Genomic DNA, 17,902 nt, shown 5'->3' with positions numbered 1-17,902 from the left:
CCCCACCCCCTTGAGAAGAGGAGCCGCAGCCCCTGCAGGACGGGGGTAAGAACGAGGGACCGAGGCAGCCAGGCTCCTGGGTCCGCGAAGAGGGCTGGGGTTTGTTGATGGTAGGAACGTTGAAGCCCCACAACTGGGCGAAGCTAGGGTTTCGGGACTATACAGTCGGTGGTAGAATTCGTGGTTCGGGGAGGGAACTTCAGGTGGGGCTCCAGACAGGGTCGGACACCTGGGACGCAGGAGCGCGGTGGAGCGGAGGGGAGTTGTAGGGTGGGGGTGGGGAGTGGGGGGTGCTGGAAGGGCACTAGGAGTCGAACTAGGGGCGCTGTGGGCTGGAGTTCCCACGCTCGCCATCGACACCGCGGTGCGGGGGCCTTCAAATCTAGAGGAGGAAAGCGAGCAATGGTGCGGTCGAGGGCAGAAAGAAGGTGAATTAGGTGAGGCTGCGGGAGCCAGGGCGGGGGGCTTGGCTCCAGGTGCACCTCAGGAGGCAGAGGCAAACTGCTGGACGGAAGGCGTCCTGAGACTGCCTGGACCCCTGGTTCCCGCAGGCCTGCGGCGCGATGGGCTCTGCCGCTACCCCGCAGCGCGCGCTGGGCTACGTCCGCGAGTTCACGCGCCACTCTTCCGACGTGCTCGGCAACCTCAACGAGTTGCGCCTGCGCGGGATCCTCACTGACGTCACGCTTTTGGTGGGCGGGCAACCTCTTCGAGCTCACAAGGCAGTTCTCATCGCCTGCAGGTTCGAGGGGAGCCTCTTGGGATGGAGTGGGTGGGACTCAATAGGAAAGGGGTGGAGCCATAAAGTCTTTGGGACTGAATCCAAGCCCAGCCCTTCAGAAGCAGGAGGCGGAGCGTCCTGGAATTGGGGGCGGGGTGACAGTGGGGAGGAGGCGGGGCTCTCCATGGGGCGTGGCTTTCTGTAGGGACACTTACTTCCTTGGTTCCCTAACCCCTAACATGACTTATCTGCCCTTTCTCCAGTGGCTTCTTCTATTCAATTTTCCGAGGCCGTGCAGGAGTTGGGGTGGATGTGCTCTCTCTGCCCGGGGGCCCCGAGGCCGGAGGCTTCGCTCCTCTTCTGGACTTCATGTACACTTCGCGCCTACGACTCTCTCCCACCACTGCACCGGCCGTTCTTGCGGCCGCCACCTACTTGCAGATGGATCATGTGGTCCAGGCATGCCACCGCTTCATTCAGGCCAGGTGAGGAGCCCCAGCTTGGTGCTCTCCATGGGTGCGGTGGTTGGTATCCCAGGCGACAAGGGCAGAGGCCAAGATTAGGAAATAGCACTAATGTCCATCCCACTTTTCCCAGCTATGAACCTCTGGGCATCTCCCCGCGGCCCCTGGAGGCAGAACCCCCCACGCCCCCAACGGCCCCTCCACCAGGCAGTCCCAGGCGCTCCGAAGGGCACCCAGACCCACCTACTGAGTCTCGCAGCTGCAGTCAAGGCCCCCCCAGTCCAGGCAGCCCAGACCCCAAGGCCTGCAACTGGAAAAAATACAAGTTCATCGTGCTAAACTCTCAGGCATCCCAAGCAGGGAGCCTGGCTGGGGAGAGGAGCTCTGGTCAACTTTGCCCCCAAGCTGGGCTCCCCAGTGGAGATGAGGCTTCTAGCAGCAGCAGCAGCAGCAGCAGCAGTGGCAGCGAAGAAGGGCCCATTCCTGGTCCTCAGAGCAGGTACAGAAACTGGAACCCCAAGAACCTGTAGTGGCTAACCTCAGCTAGGAGGCAGGGAGAGCCACTGGGCAGGGGTGGTCAGGGGGAGGGAGTGGGTGGGCTCCAGAGACACTAGCCCACCTTAGGAAGTCGGCCAGAGCCCAGGCTTACTCAGTGCTTTGGGTCATTGGCAGCACAACTGTATATGGCTCATTGGTCAGTATTGGCTCACTTCCCGAGGATAGGCCTTTGGCTCCAAGTTCTCGAGCAGAAAAGCTCCCCTCCACATAATGTCTCCTGACCTTTTACTCTACCTAGGCTCTCTCCAAGTGCTACCACTGTACAGTTTAAATGTGGGGCTCCAGTCAATGCCCCCCATCTCACACCCTGGGCTCAGGAAGCCACTGTATCATCACCCTCTGGGAGGGTTCATCCACCACCAGGTAAGAGCACCTCCTTTTACCTCCTTCTGGGCTTTTCCCCTGGGGCTGCACAAGACCAGTTTGGGCCAAAAGACCTCAGGAAGACCTATTCTAATAACATACTGCAAATTGGAATCACCTATGGAGCTTTAAAAAAATCCCATAGCCTAGGTCATAACCCATAGAACAAAATGTCTAGAAGTGGAAGTCAGGCATCAGTATCTTTTTTGAGTTTTTAAAAAATTTATTTGAGAGAGAGAGATCAATTTGTTGTTCCATTTGTTTATGTATTTATTGGCTGGTTCTTGTATGTGCCCTGACTGGGGATCAAACCCGCAACCTTGGTGTATTGGGAAGGCATCAGTATTTTTTAAAGCTTCCAGTGAGCAGCAGTGTTTGGAAACTTCTGGCCCATCCCAGTCCAGGGCTGTGTGGTCAGCCCAGAGCTCGGCAGGTCTTCTCTGACAAGCTGTCAGAGTGCTGCAAGAGAGGAGAGGGAAACAGAAACCCCCACCTACTACTAGGGACCCCCACCTACCACCACCACTATTGAAGAGATTAGCAGAGTACTCTGGAGACAGACAGACAAACATGGAGTCAGATCTTGGCTTCCCTTCTTACTAATCATGTGACCATGAGCAGATAAAACGAGCCCCAGAAGTCTTAACAGTAAATTGGGAAAAAAGAAAACCTGCTACTGTCTGATCTGAGGATTCCCTGGTATTGTTGTCATTACCCACCCCCCTTCCCAGGAAGTGAATTTTTCAGCTGCCAAAACTGCGAGTCTGTGGCTGGGTGCTCATCGGGGCTGGACCCCTTAGCTCCTGGGGATGAGGACAAGCCCTACAAGTGTCAGCTCTGCCGGTCTGCCTTCCGCTACAAGGGCAACCTGGCCAGTCACCGCACGGTGCACACAGGTAGGGGAGGAGCAGGGAGGAAAGGGCCCTGACCTTCCTGCTCACAGGGGTCCTAAGACAGAGTGTCTGACTTCGCTTCCTCCTTGCCTCCAGGGGAAAAGCCCTACCACTGCTCCATCTGCGGAGCCCGCTTTAACCGGCCGGCTAACCTGAAAACGCATAGCCGCATCCATTCGGGAGAGAAGCCCTACAAGTGTGAGACGTGTGGCTCCCGCTTCGTGCAGGTATGGAGCCAGTCTCAGAAGTGGTTCAAAGGCGAATTTGCAAGAGGGCAGAGTGGACCGCTTTGCGGGGGTTCTGTCTTTCTCAGAGGCGCTGTCTGAGGTCCCCTCCCTTCCCAGGTAGCGCATTTGCGAGCGCACGTGCTGATCCACACTGGGGAAAAGCCCTATCCTTGCCCCACCTGTGGGACTCGCTTCCGCCACCTACAGACCCTCAAAAGCCACGTTCGCATCCACACGGGGGAGAAGCCTTACCACGTGAGTACTGGACCTGGCCTGACCCAAACCTTAGACTTACCTCCCCTATACTTAGGGTTGGGGCTCGGAGAGGAGCTGCCCGGGGATTCTGGGTCTCTTCCAAATGGGCGGGGTCCGGGAAAGTCCAAGTGCGCAAGGGGCGGGGCCTGGGATAGGAATGTGAATGAGGGGCAGAAGGGCGGAGAGGCGGCTGCGACGGGCAGGTATGGGAAGTTAGGTTCCTGGACTGGACGCTACCTCCTGAAGAGGAACTAAGAGATGGAAATACCTTTGGTGAAGAGCAGGGCGCCTCTCTCCTTGGCCTCTCCCTAAGGATTTGGGAGGACATGAAGATTAAAGAGCTTCTCTCCAGCGAGAACTAACAATTCTTCCTCACTCAACACTTAAAAGGTGGTTGTGGATGGGGAGGGACCTGACCTGGCTGCCTCAACACCCTCCCCCCAACCTTCCCCCTCAGTGCGACCCCTGCGGCCTGCATTTCCGGCACAAGAGTCAACTACGGCTGCATCTGCGCCAGAAACACGGAGCTGCTACCAACACCAAAGTGCACTACCACATTCTGGGGGGGCCCTAGCTGAGCGACGACCCAGACCCCAGTCACTTCCTGGAAGTCAGGAAAGCTGCTGGCCCTTGCCTGGCTTCGCTGCCAGATTTGGGCATGGAGGGGTGCAAGGTCCCACCGTCGTCAGAAACTGCCACCACCTTAATTCCTTACTGGGGAGAGCAGGGGTGGCAGATCCCGACTTGATCTGCCTCTGTTTTGCTGGTCAAAACCTCTTCCCCACAATCAAAATTATTTCTGAGGAGAGAGCAAGCTAGGAGCTGGGGGAGAGAAGAGGTTGGAGCTCCCATCTCATTTGGTTTATCTGTAAATATAATTTATTTAGGCCTCTGGGTAGCACCAGGGCCTTCCTTCTTTTGCATTTCCCACCTCCCTCTTCCACAGTGGGATCAAAGTGACCTGAAACAGATTGTGAGGTCACAGCTCTGCGGGCAGAGATTAGCACTTCGCTGTCTCCTTTGGCTTGAGTGTTTTTTGTTATTATTGCCATAACTTCTTTAGACTTGTTCTTTCTCCTATTTGCGTGCTCGTTGGTTTGTTTAAAGTGGAGAAAGGGGTTCCCTGTGTCCTGCCCTCTCCAATTCTAGGTCTGGAACCTTTATTTGTTCTAGGGCAGCCCTGGGAACGTGTGGGTGTGTGGAATTGGGTCAGGAACCCTCTCTGGTGTTCTGGATATTATACACTCTCTAGCAGGCTAGAACTGGATAGGCTTTCCTCTGTTCTTCATGGGTTATGGGAGCCTTTATGGCGCACCTGAAGTAGAGATAATAAACGCCTTCCAGGGCCATGGGTGTGGGGACTTCGTCAGTCTTCGAACTGGAGAGATGATTGGAGAGGCTTTTCTTATACCTCTCACTGTCTCATCCATGTGTTCCGCTAGGTTTGGCTCAGCTGTGTCTGTCATGATAGAGCCCACAACTCTCCCAGTAGGGCCTGCTCTTAGCACTGAGTTGATCCCTCCATGGGGGAGAGATCGGAAATTCCTTGCTAGAGGTGATGCTACCTTTTCTGATTCTGCCCAGTCTCTAAGAATGTTATGACCTGGGGAGAATTACGAAACTCAACCTGGACTAAGCATGTCATGACCAGTTAGTTCTTTGCTGCAGAGCCATCTGGGCTTGAATGTTCCTTGCAGTTTTCTTTGCCTGAGACAAACTCCTCTTCCCTCAGTGGGTTTTTGGACATGTTCTGGCACATGTCCAGATTCCAGGAACTTCTTCGCCTCTAGGAGTCACAGGTGCTTGGTAGCTCTCTTACTTTAGAAAAGCTGGGTCTGTGACCTGGTCTTCCCATCACTGCATTCCTGTCTAGAACCAGTGAATGCATTAGACCCTTCCACAGGGAAAGTAAAGGGGCTGAGTTCCATTTGGGGTTTGCTAGAGTTTGGGATTATGATTGGGATCACTGTTGAGATTAGAGGTTTAGAAGATTTAGGAGACTGACTGACTGGCGGACCTTCTAGTGAACCAAATATCCGGTGAACCAAATATACTAAAATTAAAAGGCTGGTTGAGGGATGCAGTCTCTGGTGTAGGCCTAGTAGGTAGAATGTTAGGAATGCAGTTGCCTCTTAACTGATGGAAGGTCTGGAATGTGAGATGATACCCTGAAGTCTTGATTTACAGTCCTTTCTTGTTTGCCCTGGAGCCTGTTTCTTTATGGGGCATGGGGAAGAGGGTAAGAAGCACTTTGAGTTTGTGGGGAACTTCCTCAAGATAGGTCAGTACTAGTGGCTGTCAGTTAGGAACTGGCGAGAAAGCTACTGCTTCCACTGCAGACTTGAAGGAGGAAGGGAAAGCAGAAGAGAGACGTGAGAAGGAACCATGATTTTTTTTTTTTTTTTTAAAGCAGATTGGATGCGCAGGTGGAGAGTGCCTAGGGGTGGAGATGTTAGGTCTTGCAAGATTAGAATCATGGAATAAAGAAGCCTCTCTGTGCTGCATGCTGTGTCCTGGGTTCTTACCTGGGGGGGGGGGGGGGGGTCTGGGGGCTGGGGAAAGGGCGTTCTTCCCTCCTGGATACCATCTTGGATTTTGTGCCCATTCCACCAGACATTCTCCCCTTCCCTGCCCTTGCCTTCTGGTTCATTGTGTAGGAACCAGTGACTTCATGAAGTTTCTCCGGAGCCACCTGCATCCTGCTGCTCTGAAGTCACTTCCTGCATGAAGTGTGGAGGCGGCAGGGAGAAACCAGGAAGCCACTAATAATACCAAGGGACTGGGGGATGCATCCGTACTGGGATATCTCCTGCCACCATCATCACTACCAAAAAAAAAAAAAAAAAAAAAAATGCATAGAGCTTGGGTCCCTTGAGGACAATAGGAGCTGGAGGTGGCAGTAAGACAGCTGCGAGGTCAGAGCCAACATGCCAACTCTACCCTCCCCCAGTATCTATTGCCCAGTGTGTGCTTCTCTCCCACCCTATCCCCTGTCCTGTGTGTGTCCTGGGTGCACAGCTCTGTTCTACCCTGTGGGCAGAGGGTAGCAGGTCACTAATTCTGGTAAGTTACCTCCCTTTGGACTTGAATTACTCATCTGTGAAATAGGTCCATTAACAGGGTCTCTGCAGTTCCTTCCAACACTTACAGTTTGTGGTTGTGTTTCTCAGTCTTTTAAAACTCATGACCTGGATTAGATTTTTACAAAGCAAAAAGAAAAAAAAAAGGAGAAAGAAAGGAAGGAAGGAAGGAAGGAAGGAAGAGAAAGAAAGAAAGAAAGAAAGAAAGAAAGAAAGAAAGAAAGAAAGAAAGAAAGAAAGAAAGAAAGAAACTAAAACCTTCCTTCTCCTCCCACTATAGCTTATTCCCTGTTGAAAATGAGACCAGCTAATATTACTCCTGGTACATGTCAGGCCTTAAACTAAACATTTTAGTGCAGAGGTTTTCTAATTCAATTCCCCTGAGAACCTTAGAAAGTAGGTGCTATTATTATCCTCAATTTACAGATAGGGAAATGAACTAAGATTCAATATCCCAGCCAAGTTAATAAGTGATGAAGCCAAGGTTGGAGCCATGATTCTAAAGACTGCGCTCTTAACTACTGTTAGACCGCCACACCATCTAGGGCAGCCCTGGGAACGTGTGGGTGTGTGGAATTGGGTCAGGAACCCTCTCTGGTGTTCTGGATATTATACACTCTCTAGCAGGCTAGAACTGGATAGGCTTTCCTCTGTTCTTCATGGGTTATGGGAGCCTTTATGGCGCACCTGAAGTAGAGATAATAAACGCCTTCCAGGGCCATGGGTGTGGGGACTTTGTCAGCCTTGGAACCGGAGAGATGATGTAGCAGTGAATTTCTACATCATTGGCATATTCCCCCACCACCCAAAATTTAGACTCCACTTGCAAAAAAACCCCCAGTTTTTTGGAGTATGACTTTTTATTTCCCATGTATAGAATTATAAGACTCAATATGCTTTTTAAAATGACAAATTCTCCCTCCCCATCCCCCATGAGTCTGGGTATAATTCCTTGAGTCCAAGTTTCAAGGTCAGGGTCCCAGGGAGCTTGAATTATAAAAGTAACAGGAAGCCAAGCCATGGGTGCAATAGGAGGTGGAGGGACTGGGTAGGAGGGGCAGATTGTTCCTTGTTCCTGTGGTCAAGGTGTGTCTCTTTAGTCTATCTAATCCTGAGATTAAAACCTGATTAGGAAGCGGGTTTTTACTACAGGGACAGAGGAAGGGGTTTTAGCCCGGCTGAAGAAGGGGTAGGTGATGCTGGTAGGGCCCGTGCTTCCTCCCCCCAGCTGTTTTGGTCTCTGTGACCTGTAGGTTTCCTGTTAGTTGAGACCAGGAGTCCAACAACCCATTCCCCTTGTCTCTTTCTTTGGCCTTTGAACTCCTCAGGGATCCAGGCATCTAGACCGTAGTGACCTCAGGAGCTTGGAGTGTTTTGTTTGAATCTCACAATCCCTTCACTAGTCCCCACCTGGCCTTGCAACTCCTGGGCTCCTCATTGAACAAAAGTTTTCCTCTCCAGAACCAGTTTACCCGCCGCCAACCCTTGTGTACTCCTTACGTGCAGGTCTTGGTGCTGGAATCTGGACGAACTGGCCAGTTAGGTAGACAGGAGACGGAAGCAGCCTCTTGTTAGGTCCCTGCGTCACCTGGGGCCCAGTCCATTCGGTCTCCCTAAAGTGCCCTCTTTACGCATGCTCCCCACTCCCTGCCGGGGTCCAGAACAATGCTCTAAGCCCCGCCCTGCCTTTCTCGCTCCGTCCCTGGTCTGGAGTCCCGCGAGCCATCGGCAGGGATGTCGGCCCTGGCCAGGGAGACCAGGTGCTGTCCCTTGCAATGACAAAACAGATAATCCCCACGGAAAATGATGTGCCTCAAGGCTAGCACCCAAACACAGCGCCGCTTCCTGGCTCCACCACTGAACTTTGGCCCACCCTGCCCAGGCCTGGATTCTTGACTGGCTGCCCGCGGAGCCCCGCCCCCGGGCGCTAATCGCCCAGGCAAACGCGGGCGGACTGTCCCCACCAATGTCCGCCCCCGCCCCCGTACCCCAGCCTGGGAGAAAGGCGCAGGCGCCTCACGCAGCCTCTCTGCAGCTTTCAAGCCCTAGTCAATACCCACCTCTTTACCACCCTTTCCTGCCCTCGCGGGGCCGCAGCGGTCAGGCTGGCTGACCGAGTGGGCAGAGGTGGAGCGTCCTGAGCCTGGCTCCCACTGGGGCTCTCGGTGGACGGGGTTCTGTTGCCTCCCAGATGGCACGTGGGGCCGTGTCCCCCGACGGGGGCTGGGGGTGGATGGTGGTGCTCTCAGCGTTCTTCCAGTCGGCACTGGTGTTCGGGGTGCTCCGCTCCTTTGGCGTCTTCTTTGTGGAGTTTGTGGAGGCGTTTGAGGAGCAGGCAGCGCGTGTCTCTTGGATCGCCTCCCTCGGAATCGCGGTGCAGCAGTTAGGGAGTGAGTGCTGCGCCTGGGTCTGGTGTCCCGAGATGCTCGGAAGGGAGGGAGGAATGCGCGACAGTAAAGGGGAAGGATGGGGACGGGGATGGGGAAAGATGCTGGGAAAGGATGACCGAGGTCATCTCACAGAACTCCTTCCTCTTCCCCAGGCCCGGTGGGCAGTGCCCTGAGCACGAAGTTCGGGCCAAGGCCCGTGGTGATGGCTGGGGGCATCTTGGCAGCGCTGGGGATGCTGCTCGCTTCCTTTGCTACCTCCTTGACTCACCTGTACCTGAGTATTGGGCTGCTCTCAGGTGAGACCCTGAGCAGGGGCAGGAGAGTCAAATGCCTGAGGTTTTGGCCTCTGGGCTATCACCTTCCTCCTGATCCTTCCAAAAGACTTAGGGCGAAGCTGAGGGAAACTTTTGAATAGCACATGTACCCTGAAGAAAATGAAGAGGGATGACTAAACAGATAAACTTGGCTGGGCAATTAGGACATTCAGAGATCATGTGTCCAGAATATGCAAACCCAGGGCTAGTAGGACTGGAGCGTAAGAGGAAGAATTACATACTATGAAGTTGTGTCCGGTACCGTGATTATGAAATAGAGATCCTGTTTAAGATGAAGCAAGTCTTTAGAAGCTTACGGAACTTGGCAAATGAAAATTACACAGCCAGAAATGGTAGAGCCCAGGTCTAACTCCAAAATTCTGTGCTAGTTACTTTAAAAAACATTATCTCTACACTTCTTACAGTACCATAAAGTATATTACTCCCATTTTGCAGATGAGGAGATTGAGGCTGGGGGATTAAGTAAAGCCAAAAAGCCAGAATGTACAGAGTATCAAAGTAAGGATTGTAACCAGGCCTGTGCTACATTCTGCTGCCCGACTGTGCTGTGATTACTGAATGCCCGGACATTCATAAGATTCCCCAACCACCATTTCTTCTTCTTTTTCTTTTGGGCAGGCTCTGGCTGGGCCTTGACCTTCACTCCAACCCTGGCCTGCCTGTCACGGTACTTTGATCGCCTGCGATCCCTGGCCACGGGGCTGGCACTGACTGGCGTGGGCCTCTCCTCCTTTGCCTTTGCCCCACTCTTCCAATGGCTGATTAGCCGCTATGCATGGCGGGGGGCCCTACTGCTGGTGTCTGCGCTCTCCCTCCACCTGGTGGCCTGTGGTGCTCTCCTCCGCCCACTCGCCCTGACTGAGGACCCTGCCACGGGTGGCCCTGGCGCCCAGCTCACCTCCCTCCTCCATCATGGCCCCTTCCTCCGTTACACTGTTGCCCTCACCTTGATCAACACTGGCTACTTCATCCCCTACGTGCACTTGGTGGCCCATCTCCAGGACCTAGACTGGGATCCACTGCCGGCTGCCTTCCTACTTTCAGTGGTTGCTATTTCTGACCTTGTGGGGCGTGTAGTTTCTGGGTGGCTAGGGGATGCTGTCCCAGGGCCGGTGGCACGACTCCTGATGCTCTGGACCACCCTGACTGGGTTGTCACTGGCCCTGTTTCCTGTGGCTCAAGCTCCCACAGCCGTGGTGGCTCTGGCCTTGGCCTACGGCTTTGCCTCAGGGGCCCTGACCCCAGTGGCCTTCTCCATGCTGCCTGAACTGGTGGGGACTGGAAGGATATACTGCGGCCTGGGACTGGTGCAGATGGTAGAAAGCATCGGGGGACTGCTGGGGGCTCCTCTGTCAGGTAAGGGGGGAATGAGGTTTCCAGGCGGGCCAGGGATGCCATCGGGTACCATTCGGGGAGGGGACTATTCACATTACAGTTGATGTAAATGTTGTCCTCTAGTAGGGTATACTACACGGCCTGTGCGGCCAGGCGCAGCCGCCCCGAGGTGGGTCCATGGGGCAAAGAAGCTCAGGCCGTGGGGCCTTGGCAGGATACCCGCAGCTTGGGTTTTCAGAGAACTTGGCTGGACCTGGCCAGACATAACATGTCACTGTTCGCCGTTTCCCTTGGCCCAGTTGGCCCCAGTTCAGGTGTCTGAGCCATGGGGTCAAAGCTCTCCAGCCTCCACATGCCAGGACCTTTAGACCCTTCACACTTTTTCTTAACTATTAACTGAAAGTGTCGATGGGAGGGCTGCAGGTGCCAGAAAGAAAGGCACGGGCGTGCCCGACTAGCTCTGGATCCCCACATTCCTGCTGGCTGAGTAGGAGGTCCTTTCTGAAGGCAGGAAGGTGATGGAAATGACCATTTGAAGCCCTTGGGAAACCAGAGTTCTCACGCTCATCCAGCCCTACCTGGGGAGTTCTAACTCTTCCAAGATGATGAGATAAAGATTATTTTCTTCCCCCACCCAAAAATACGCCTGAGCCATCAGTCCCAGAAAACACATCACTCACGTGTATTCTTTTTCTCTCTTGGACATAGGCTACCTCCGGGATGTGACAGGCAACTACACAGCTTCTTTTGTGGTGGCCGGGGCCTTCCTCCTTGCAGGGAGCGCAGTTCTCATCACCCTGCCCCACTTCTTTGGCTTCTCAGCTCCTACCTCCAAGCCCCAGAGCCTTGCCACAGAGGCACTGAATACCAAAGTCCCCCTGCCCAAGGAAGGGCTGGGGGAGGACTGAACTCCAGAAAGAGGCTGGCTGTTAGACACAGAAAGCCAAGGTTGGCAGCTCCAGGTCTTCTCCTCCTGCCTCATGTTGGTGCCCACAGAACCACAGTGCCTTAAGCATCTTGGTTTATTTTCCACCACAGCAGACCCAGGGCTCCTGTGATGTGTGTGTGCCAATCCTTGGTATTTAGCTGAGGACTCCTCTCTCTGCTGTGCTTCCACAGCCTTTTCTGCAGGATCCAGGAGTTCGCCCTGCACAGCTGAGCTGTGAATCAAACTGTGAAAATCAAAGGCCAAGAGACTTACTCTGTTTTACACGTGATCTCTAGTGTTGCCCAGTTCATTTCTTCTCTGAAGACTGATGTTTGGGAACGGGGCGGGGCGGGGGGTGCCCCTTTGAAATAAAACCGAATCTGAAGGCTGGGTAATAATCAGAACCTCAAAAAGAGCCGGAGCCCACATGCTTGGGTTGGCCAAACGGGGTCATGGTTGGGGGATGATGGGGAGGTGTCCAGCCGCTCTGGTGACCCCGCGTTTTAACTCCAGTTTCTACACTCCAGACCACAGTTCCTCCTGTTTGCCCACTGACCTCCTTTTTTTTACCATCCCCTGTGACCTAGAAAGAAATAAAGACAATGGTGGGGACATGGTATGGGGGAAGGGCGTAGTTTGATAGGGGAAGCTGAAGCTGAGAGAGCTTAAGTCTGGGACTGGGATTCTCGTATGTACCTTGGGCCAGTAGAAGGAGATTGAGGTACAGGGAGAGTTTGATTGAGTAAAGGAAACGAGGATGGGGCACATAGCACTCATGGGTCTCCCTCTCCCCCAGACAAACAAGCTGACAGGCAGACAACTTCTTAAAGAGTCCTGTTACAATGGCAGCACCTTGGGCAAAGAGAATTGGACTGATTTGACAGGTAGATACACTCCCCATCTCCCAGGGCTTAGTGGGATCCTGTTTCTTTTCAGTAGCCTTTTGAATATCTTAAGTAGAAAGTTGTCAGTGTCTTAGATTGGCTAACAATGGGATCTTGCAGGAAAATTGGGAATTTTTTTTATTGGGGGGTAGGCTTAAACCAAAAGAAAATGGTCAACAAGTAGTCTCCCGAGTGGCAAGAGGGGCTGCTGGGGAGAGCAGGGCAACTTGAGGAACTGGGAGCAACTCGCCGCTCTCAGGGGGAGGAGTGGCTCCTCCGGAGGCTGGGCTGCAGGCGGGCAGCGCCCCAGGCAGCCCCGAGTAGATGAAGCTGCCGGACAGGACCAAGGAGCCGCACACGAGGAAGGAGGCGGTGAAATCTCCTGTTTCATCCCTTAGGAAGCCTGAAAGGAAGAGGACAGGACTTTAGATGCCTCGAACCCCAGGGGCAGAGAATGGCGGCCGGCCCATCTGCTGGCTCAGGCCCTTACCTGACAGCGGAGGGCCCAGAAGCCCACCGAGGCTCATCAGCATCATCACCAGCCCCGTGGCCTGTACGACACCTCCGAGGCCCACTAGCCCCGGGAGCACTCCGAAAACCAGCGGGGCGAGGCTGCCAGCGCTCAGCCCGTAGGCCCCCGCTGCAGCTAGTAGAGAGCCCCCCCAGCTTTCCTCGCTCCCCACCACCGGCACCAGCCCCAAGGCCAGCAGCCCCAGACCTGTCAGAGCCCCAAACACCGCCAGCAGCCGTGGGAGGGGCACCCAGCCCTGGTCTGCCAGCCACCCGCTGACTAGCCGGGCGCCCGCATCTGCCACCGCAGCCACCGCCACCACCAGTGCGGCGCTGTACCCGCGCAGGCCCTGGTCTAAAGCGTGAGGGGCCAAATGCACGTAGGGGACGAAGTACCCGCCCCCAACCAGGGCGGTACCCAGAGCAAAAATTAAGAAGGCTCGGCGCGTGAAGAGACCCAGGCCTAGGGCAGCGAGGGGCCCGCGGGGTGGGGCTGGGAGGTCGCCAGGGAGCTCCAGGGGTCGCAGCAGGGCACCGCAGGGGGTGAGGTGGAGGGTAATGGCGCCAAGGAGGAGCAGGGCGCCCCGCCAGCCGAAAGTATCCAGGAGGAGCTGCAAGGTAGGCGCCAGGAGCAGCGAGGAAGCTCCGTTGCCGGTAAGTGCCAGTCCCACGGCCAAGACTCGACGGCGGGAGAAGTAATGAGAGAGGGTTCCGAGGGCAGGGGCGAACACCAAGGCCCAGCCGGAGCCTTCAAATGGATAAGACCCGGTGAGGACAGGGACCGGGAAGGCCTGGCCCAGAAATCCCAGACCTGCTTGTGGGGAGAGGGCCCCAGCCCCCACCCCATCCCCCGCCCGATTGGCCTCCAGCCCCCAACAAGCTCCCATCTCCACCATCACCCCTTTAGGACTGAGATGTCCTCTCCCCTCACCAGAGAGGACGCCCAGGCCAAGGTAGAGGTGCAGCAGACTGCCAGAGAAAGCCGAGCAGACGAAACCAAGTGAGGTGAGAATGCCCCCAATCATCACCACTGGGCGCGCCCCCCAGCGGGTGCTCAGGGCGCTGCCCACTGGGCCTAGAAGGAGGCGGAGTCAATAGAAGACACGCCCCTGCCCCAACTCCCTCCAGTGCTTCTCGTTGGCTGTTTGCCTGGCCCTAAACTTCTTCCCCAGCCTGATAGCTTCTCTTTTTAACTTCAAACCGTTCTTTCCTAGAACTTGATGATACCCGTCGTCCTTGTTCAGGTTATCTGGTAAGCAGGTAGGTCCCCCACCACTAAACCAAGGGCCCCTCCACCCTGCTTCCCGCCCCAGCGCCCCCCCTCGCCTCGGGGTGGGGGCCCCTCACTGGCTGCCTGCTGCACGGCTAGAGCCAGGGCGCTGACCCACGCTGTGTCCTGAGAGGTTCGGTCAAAGTGCTCCGCGAGATCGGGGAGGGCGAGGCCCAGGGAACGTAACAGCCCGTAGGAGAGCCCATTCACCGTGAAGGTTGCAGCTGCCACCACCCAGCCCCAGCCCCCGTCTGGGGTTCGGGCAGGCTTAGGGGTCATCGGCGTCTGAGGGAGAAAGGAACATCTGTGAGTGAAGTCTCCATGTCTGTGCCTCCTCTGGGGACCAGAGAGCCAGCTTCTGGCTGCCTTCCCAGGGAGGGAGGGCACACCACCCTGAGCACGATAGTGCGGGAGCAGAGGGAGCGGGATTGGGCCCAGGCAGGGAATTTCTGGGTGGGCGCGAGTTACCTGCGAGATACTGGGACGGGGTGGCAGGGGATCCCCCTGGCTTGGGACTCCCTCTCTCCCCCCACACCCCTTACCCGACCTCTCCAGGCGGTGGGGAAAAGGGCGAGGAATGGCTCGGCCTGGTTTCTCCCTGCTTCCTAGGCGGGCGGGAACCCCAGAGGGGAGAGAGCGCAGCGATGGAGCGCCACTTGGACAGGCTTTCTCGGTAAACAGAGATCACCGCGGGGGCCTGAGCCACCTGGGACGCTGTGGTGGGGAGGGCGGGGGCTAGCTGAGACAGCCAATCAGCCGAGCCGAGGGTGAGACCAGACACTGAGTCCCACAGGGATTAAATTATACACACACGCGCACACGCGCGTGCACACAAGTGCAGCCACGCCAACCCCCCCGAAAAGGGCCAGGCTAGGAATGAATGCCATAGGCGCCTGCCCACAGCCACGCACCTGCTGCCTGCTGCTCACGGAGGAGCTGGGTGGGTTGCAATCCCCAGCGAGTCCAAGGTCGGTAGCAGTGAGCTGAAACAGGGGTGGGTCCCCCAAGAGCTCAGGGGATGAGTCGTTTCCTTTTCAGAAAACGTTGCTAGAAGACCAGGGGTAAATCTTGCCTATCGAATCACGGACCTCCACCGAGTTCTTGTTCTGTGCTCAACAATAATCTGTCCTCAAGGACTTAGGGGAAGGAGGAGGGACTCCCTTGCTCTGAGGAGCTGTGATGTGCCAGGCACTCTTCACACATGTCCTCTTTTCACCCTCACCGTGACCCCCTGTGAAGACAGTGTCGTCCTCATTTTACAGATGAAGTAATTGAAGCTTCCGGAGGTTCGGTGACTTGCCCAAAATCACTCAGCTAGAAGATGGTGGATATACGTATTTGAATTTTGGATCTGCCCAACTGTGGGATCATACACGGAGAACAGACCGGGACTGAAACAGAATCTGCCGCAGTGGAGGGGCATGGCCCGGGAGAGTCGCCGCCAAGCCGGCCTGGAAATGCTGGAGTCTTTTCAGAGCCAGAGAATTTATGATTCTAAGATAGGAGGCACGGGAAGAATAGAAAGGATCTTTGCGATCAGAATTGCTAAAGATTTAGAGATTAGGATACTAAAAAACAAAGAAACCTGAGAATTGAACCCAGGTATTTGTTTCTTGAAAAACTTTATTAAAAGTATCCTTTACATTTTTTAATGTTTTTAAGTTTGATTAACTTTGATGTAATTTGGGCAATTTTAAGCAATGTATAGACTTTCTTCATTTAATCAAAATATATTTTTTACATTCCATATCATTTTGTATTAGTTTCAGGTATACAGCTTAGTGGTTAAACAATCACATATTGTACTTTACAAAGTGTTCTTTATGATATTTCCAGTACCCCCTTGACACTGTACATAGTACAGTATTATTGAGTATATTCCCTATGCTGTACTTGACATCCCTGTGGCTGTCCTGTAAGCACCAATCTGTGCATCTCAATCCCTTCACCTTTTCTACCCAGTCTCCCACCCCCTTCCCTCGTCAACCATCAGTCTGGTCTCTGTTTCTGAGTCTGTTCCTATTTTGTTTTTGTTTTGGCTTTGTTTGGTTATATTATTCTTTAAATTTCATGTATAAGTGAAATCATACGGTATTTGTCTTTCTCTGACTGGCTTATGACAAATACTATATGAGATCATATGAGAACTGGTAATATTTCATTCTTTTTTATGGCCAAGTAATATGCCATTGTATATATGTACCACATCTTTTTTAAAAATTGAATTTATTGGTGTAACATCGATTCGCAAAACCAGACAGGTTTCAAGTGTATAATTCAACATCGTGCACCCATCACCCAAAGCACAGTCTCTTTTTGTCCCCATTTATCCCCCCATTGCCTGCCTCTACCTGCTGCCACTCTTCTTTCCCTCTGGCTATCACCACACTGTTGCCTGTGTCTATGTGAGATTATATATATATAATCCCTGTACTGTCTTTCATCCAGCTCTCCAACCCCCTCCCCTCTGCCAGCTGTCAGTCTGTCCCATGTATCCATGCCTCTGTTTCTATTTTGTTCATCAGTTTATTTTGTTCATTAGATTCCACATATGAATGAGATCATATACTATTTGTCTTTCTCTGACAGGCTTATTTCACTGAGCATGATAATTTCTAGGACCATCTGTGCTGTCACAAAAGATAAGATTTCTATTTCTTTTTTTTTCGGGGATTTGGCTGCTTATTTATTTTCCATTTGGTGCAAGGCAGGCGGTTATGGGGCGTCTGGGAGGCTCAGGTAGGGCTGCGGTGGTAAACAGCAGGGCTCTTGCAGCTTCCTATTTGGTGTTTTGCAGTTTTGACATAACCCAGCTGCCTCTGTTGCTGCAGCCTGACTAGTCTATGGGGAGAGGGACGATGAGGGGGAGGGGGGGCAGGATAGGTGGAGGAGAGGCTCAAAAGAGCCTAGCGCCTCGGAAGCCTGGCTGCAGCCAGGGGTCGCTCAGGAGGGAGGCCCGACGTTGCCTTTGCCGGGCTGGCCGCCAGGTGGCTTCCTCCTGGCTTCCTGAGCCAGGTCACAGGCGATCATGTTGCTGGAGGCCTGGGAAGATTTCGAGGGCTCTGGGGATTCCAACACGGTGGCCATGAACGGGATAGTGGACTTCCCAAAAAAGAAGCTTGCCCACCAGTGACCCGGGAGGCCTTGGGAAGACCAGGGTGGTGGGGGATGGCTTCCGCGGGGCACTGGGCACTTCCGCAGGAGCTGTTACTGAAAGAGGAGCCCAGGCTACGCTGGTAGTAGTCGTGGGTAGCCATGAGCGAGCCGCTGGAGGGGATGGCTGCCATGCTCTTGCTTATGCGCTGGTGGATACCTCGGAGGCGACCCCTCGCGGACCTCGGTGCACGATCACGAGTGGCGGGAATGGGGGCGCTAGGCCACGGAGCCCATTTGCACAGGAGACCGCAGGAGGCTGACCTACGACCGAGATGGACAGGATCAGATTTCCATTTTTTTTTTTTAAATGGCCAATGGTATTCCACTGTGTAAATGTACCACGGCTTTTTTATCCACTCATCTACTGATGGGCACTTGGGCTGTTTTCAGATCTTGGCTATTTTAAATAATGCTGCTGTGAACATAGGGGTGCATATATTCTTTCAGATTAGTGTTTTGGGTTTCTTCGGATATATTCTCAGAAGTAGGATTGCTGGGTCAAAAGGCAGTTCCATTTTTAATTTTCTGAGGAA

The 17,902-nt window shown here is 54.0% G+C and overlaps 3 protein-coding genes and 1 pseudogene across 5 annotated transcripts; 2 read left to right on the top strand and 2 right to left on the bottom strand.

The window, feature by feature from the left end:
• BCL6B (BCL6B transcription repressor) lies at nt 1-4,508 on the top strand. Its single transcript, XM_054575623.1, has 9 exons — nt 1-45; nt 552-742; nt 985-1,206; nt 1,319-1,684; nt 1,982-2,106; nt 2,838-3,002; nt 3,096-3,226; nt 3,344-3,481; nt 3,939-4,508. The coding sequence occupies exons 2-9, from the start codon at nt 564-566 to the stop codon at nt 4,053-4,055; spliced, it is 1,443 nt and encodes a 480-aa protein (XP_054431598.1). The 5' UTR covers nt 1-45; nt 552-563; the 3' UTR covers nt 4,056-4,508.
• Nucleotides 4,509-8,644: 4,136 nt separating this feature from the next.
• SLC16A13 (solute carrier family 16 member 13) lies at nt 8,645-11,888 on the top strand. The gene is made up of 4 exons (XM_054575622.1): nt 8,645-8,951; nt 9,104-9,247; nt 9,905-10,642; nt 11,330-11,888. The coding sequence occupies exons 1-4, from the start codon at nt 8,753-8,755 to the stop codon at nt 11,527-11,529; spliced, it is 1,281 nt and encodes a 426-aa protein (XP_054431597.1). The 5' UTR covers nt 8,645-8,752; the 3' UTR covers nt 11,530-11,888.
• Nucleotides 11,889-12,493: 605 nt separating this feature from the next.
• Nucleotides 12,494-14,492, bottom strand: SLC16A11 (solute carrier family 16 member 11). 3 transcript variants are annotated; one of them, XM_054575784.1, is made up of 4 exons: nt 14,291-14,492; nt 13,875-14,018; nt 12,924-13,691; nt 12,494-12,836 (listed from the first exon to the last, which is right to left on the bottom strand). In XM_054575784.1, exons 1-4 carry the CDS (start codon nt 14,490-14,492, stop codon nt 12,607-12,609), a joined length of 1,344 nt encoding a protein of 447 aa, XP_054431759.1. In that variant the 3' UTR covers nt 12,494-12,606. The 3 variants fall into 3 exon arrangements, with proteins under 3 accessions (XP_054431759.1, XP_054431760.1, XP_054431761.1); XM_054575785.1 differs by having other exon boundaries at nt 14,332-14,419; XM_054575786.1 differs by having other exon boundaries at nt 12,496-12,836; nt 14,328-14,457.
• Nucleotides 14,493-17,156: 2,664 nt separating this feature from the next.
• LOC129072326 (pancreatic progenitor cell differentiation and proliferation factor-like) lies at nt 17,157-17,608 on the bottom strand (annotated as a pseudogene).
• Between the last annotated feature and the right edge of the window lie 294 nt (nt 17,609-17,902).

Source organism: Pteronotus mesoamericanus, unplaced genomic scaffold (assembly GCF_021234165.1).
Source record: "Pteronotus mesoamericanus isolate MK-2021 breed Mesoamerican mustached bat unplaced genomic scaffold, CSHL_Meso_final contig_317, whole genome shotgun sequence".
NCBI lineage: Eukaryota > Metazoa > Chordata > Mammalia > Chiroptera > Mormoopidae > Pteronotus > Pteronotus mesoamericanus.
This window is presented reverse-complemented; position numbering and strand designations above follow the sequence as displayed.

Bases quoted from the DNA above. Each gene is read 5' to 3' on its own strand.
- BCL6B (XM_054575623.1), top strand. From the start codon at position 564: ATGGGCTCTGCCGCTACCCCGCAGCGCGCGCTGGGCTACGTCCGCGAG. The intron at 1,685-1,981 runs GTACAGAAACTG...TACTCTACCTAG, and splicing joins ATTCCTGGTCCTCAGAGCAG to GCTCTCTCCAAGTGCTACCA. The intron at 3,227-3,343 runs GTATGGAGCCAG...CTCCCTTCCCAG, and splicing joins GTGGCTCCCGCTTCGTGCAG to GTAGCGCATTTGCGAGCGCA.
- SLC16A11 (XM_054575784.1), bottom strand. From the start codon at position 14,492: ATGACCCCTAAGCCTGCCCGAACCCCAGACGGGGGCTGGGGCTGGGTG. The intron at 13,692-13,874 runs GTGAGGGGAGAG...ATCCATTTGAAG, and splicing joins TGGCCTGGGCGTCCTCTCTG to GCTCCGGCTGGGCCTTGGTG. The intron at 12,837-12,923 runs GTAAGGGCCTGA...TCTTCCTTTCAG, and splicing joins TCTGGGCCCTCCGCTGTCAG to GCTTCCTAAGGGATGAAACA.
- SLC16A13 (XM_054575622.1), top strand. From the start codon at position 8,753: ATGGCACGTGGGGCCGTGTCCCCCGACGGGGGCTGGGGGTGGATGGTG. The intron at 9,248-9,904 runs GTGAGACCCTGA...TCTTTTGGGCAG, and splicing joins GAGTATTGGGCTGCTCTCAG to GCTCTGGCTGGGCCTTGACC. The intron at 10,643-11,329 runs GTAAGGGGGGAA...TCTTGGACATAG, and splicing joins GCTGGGGGCTCCTCTGTCAG to GCTACCTCCGGGATGTGACA.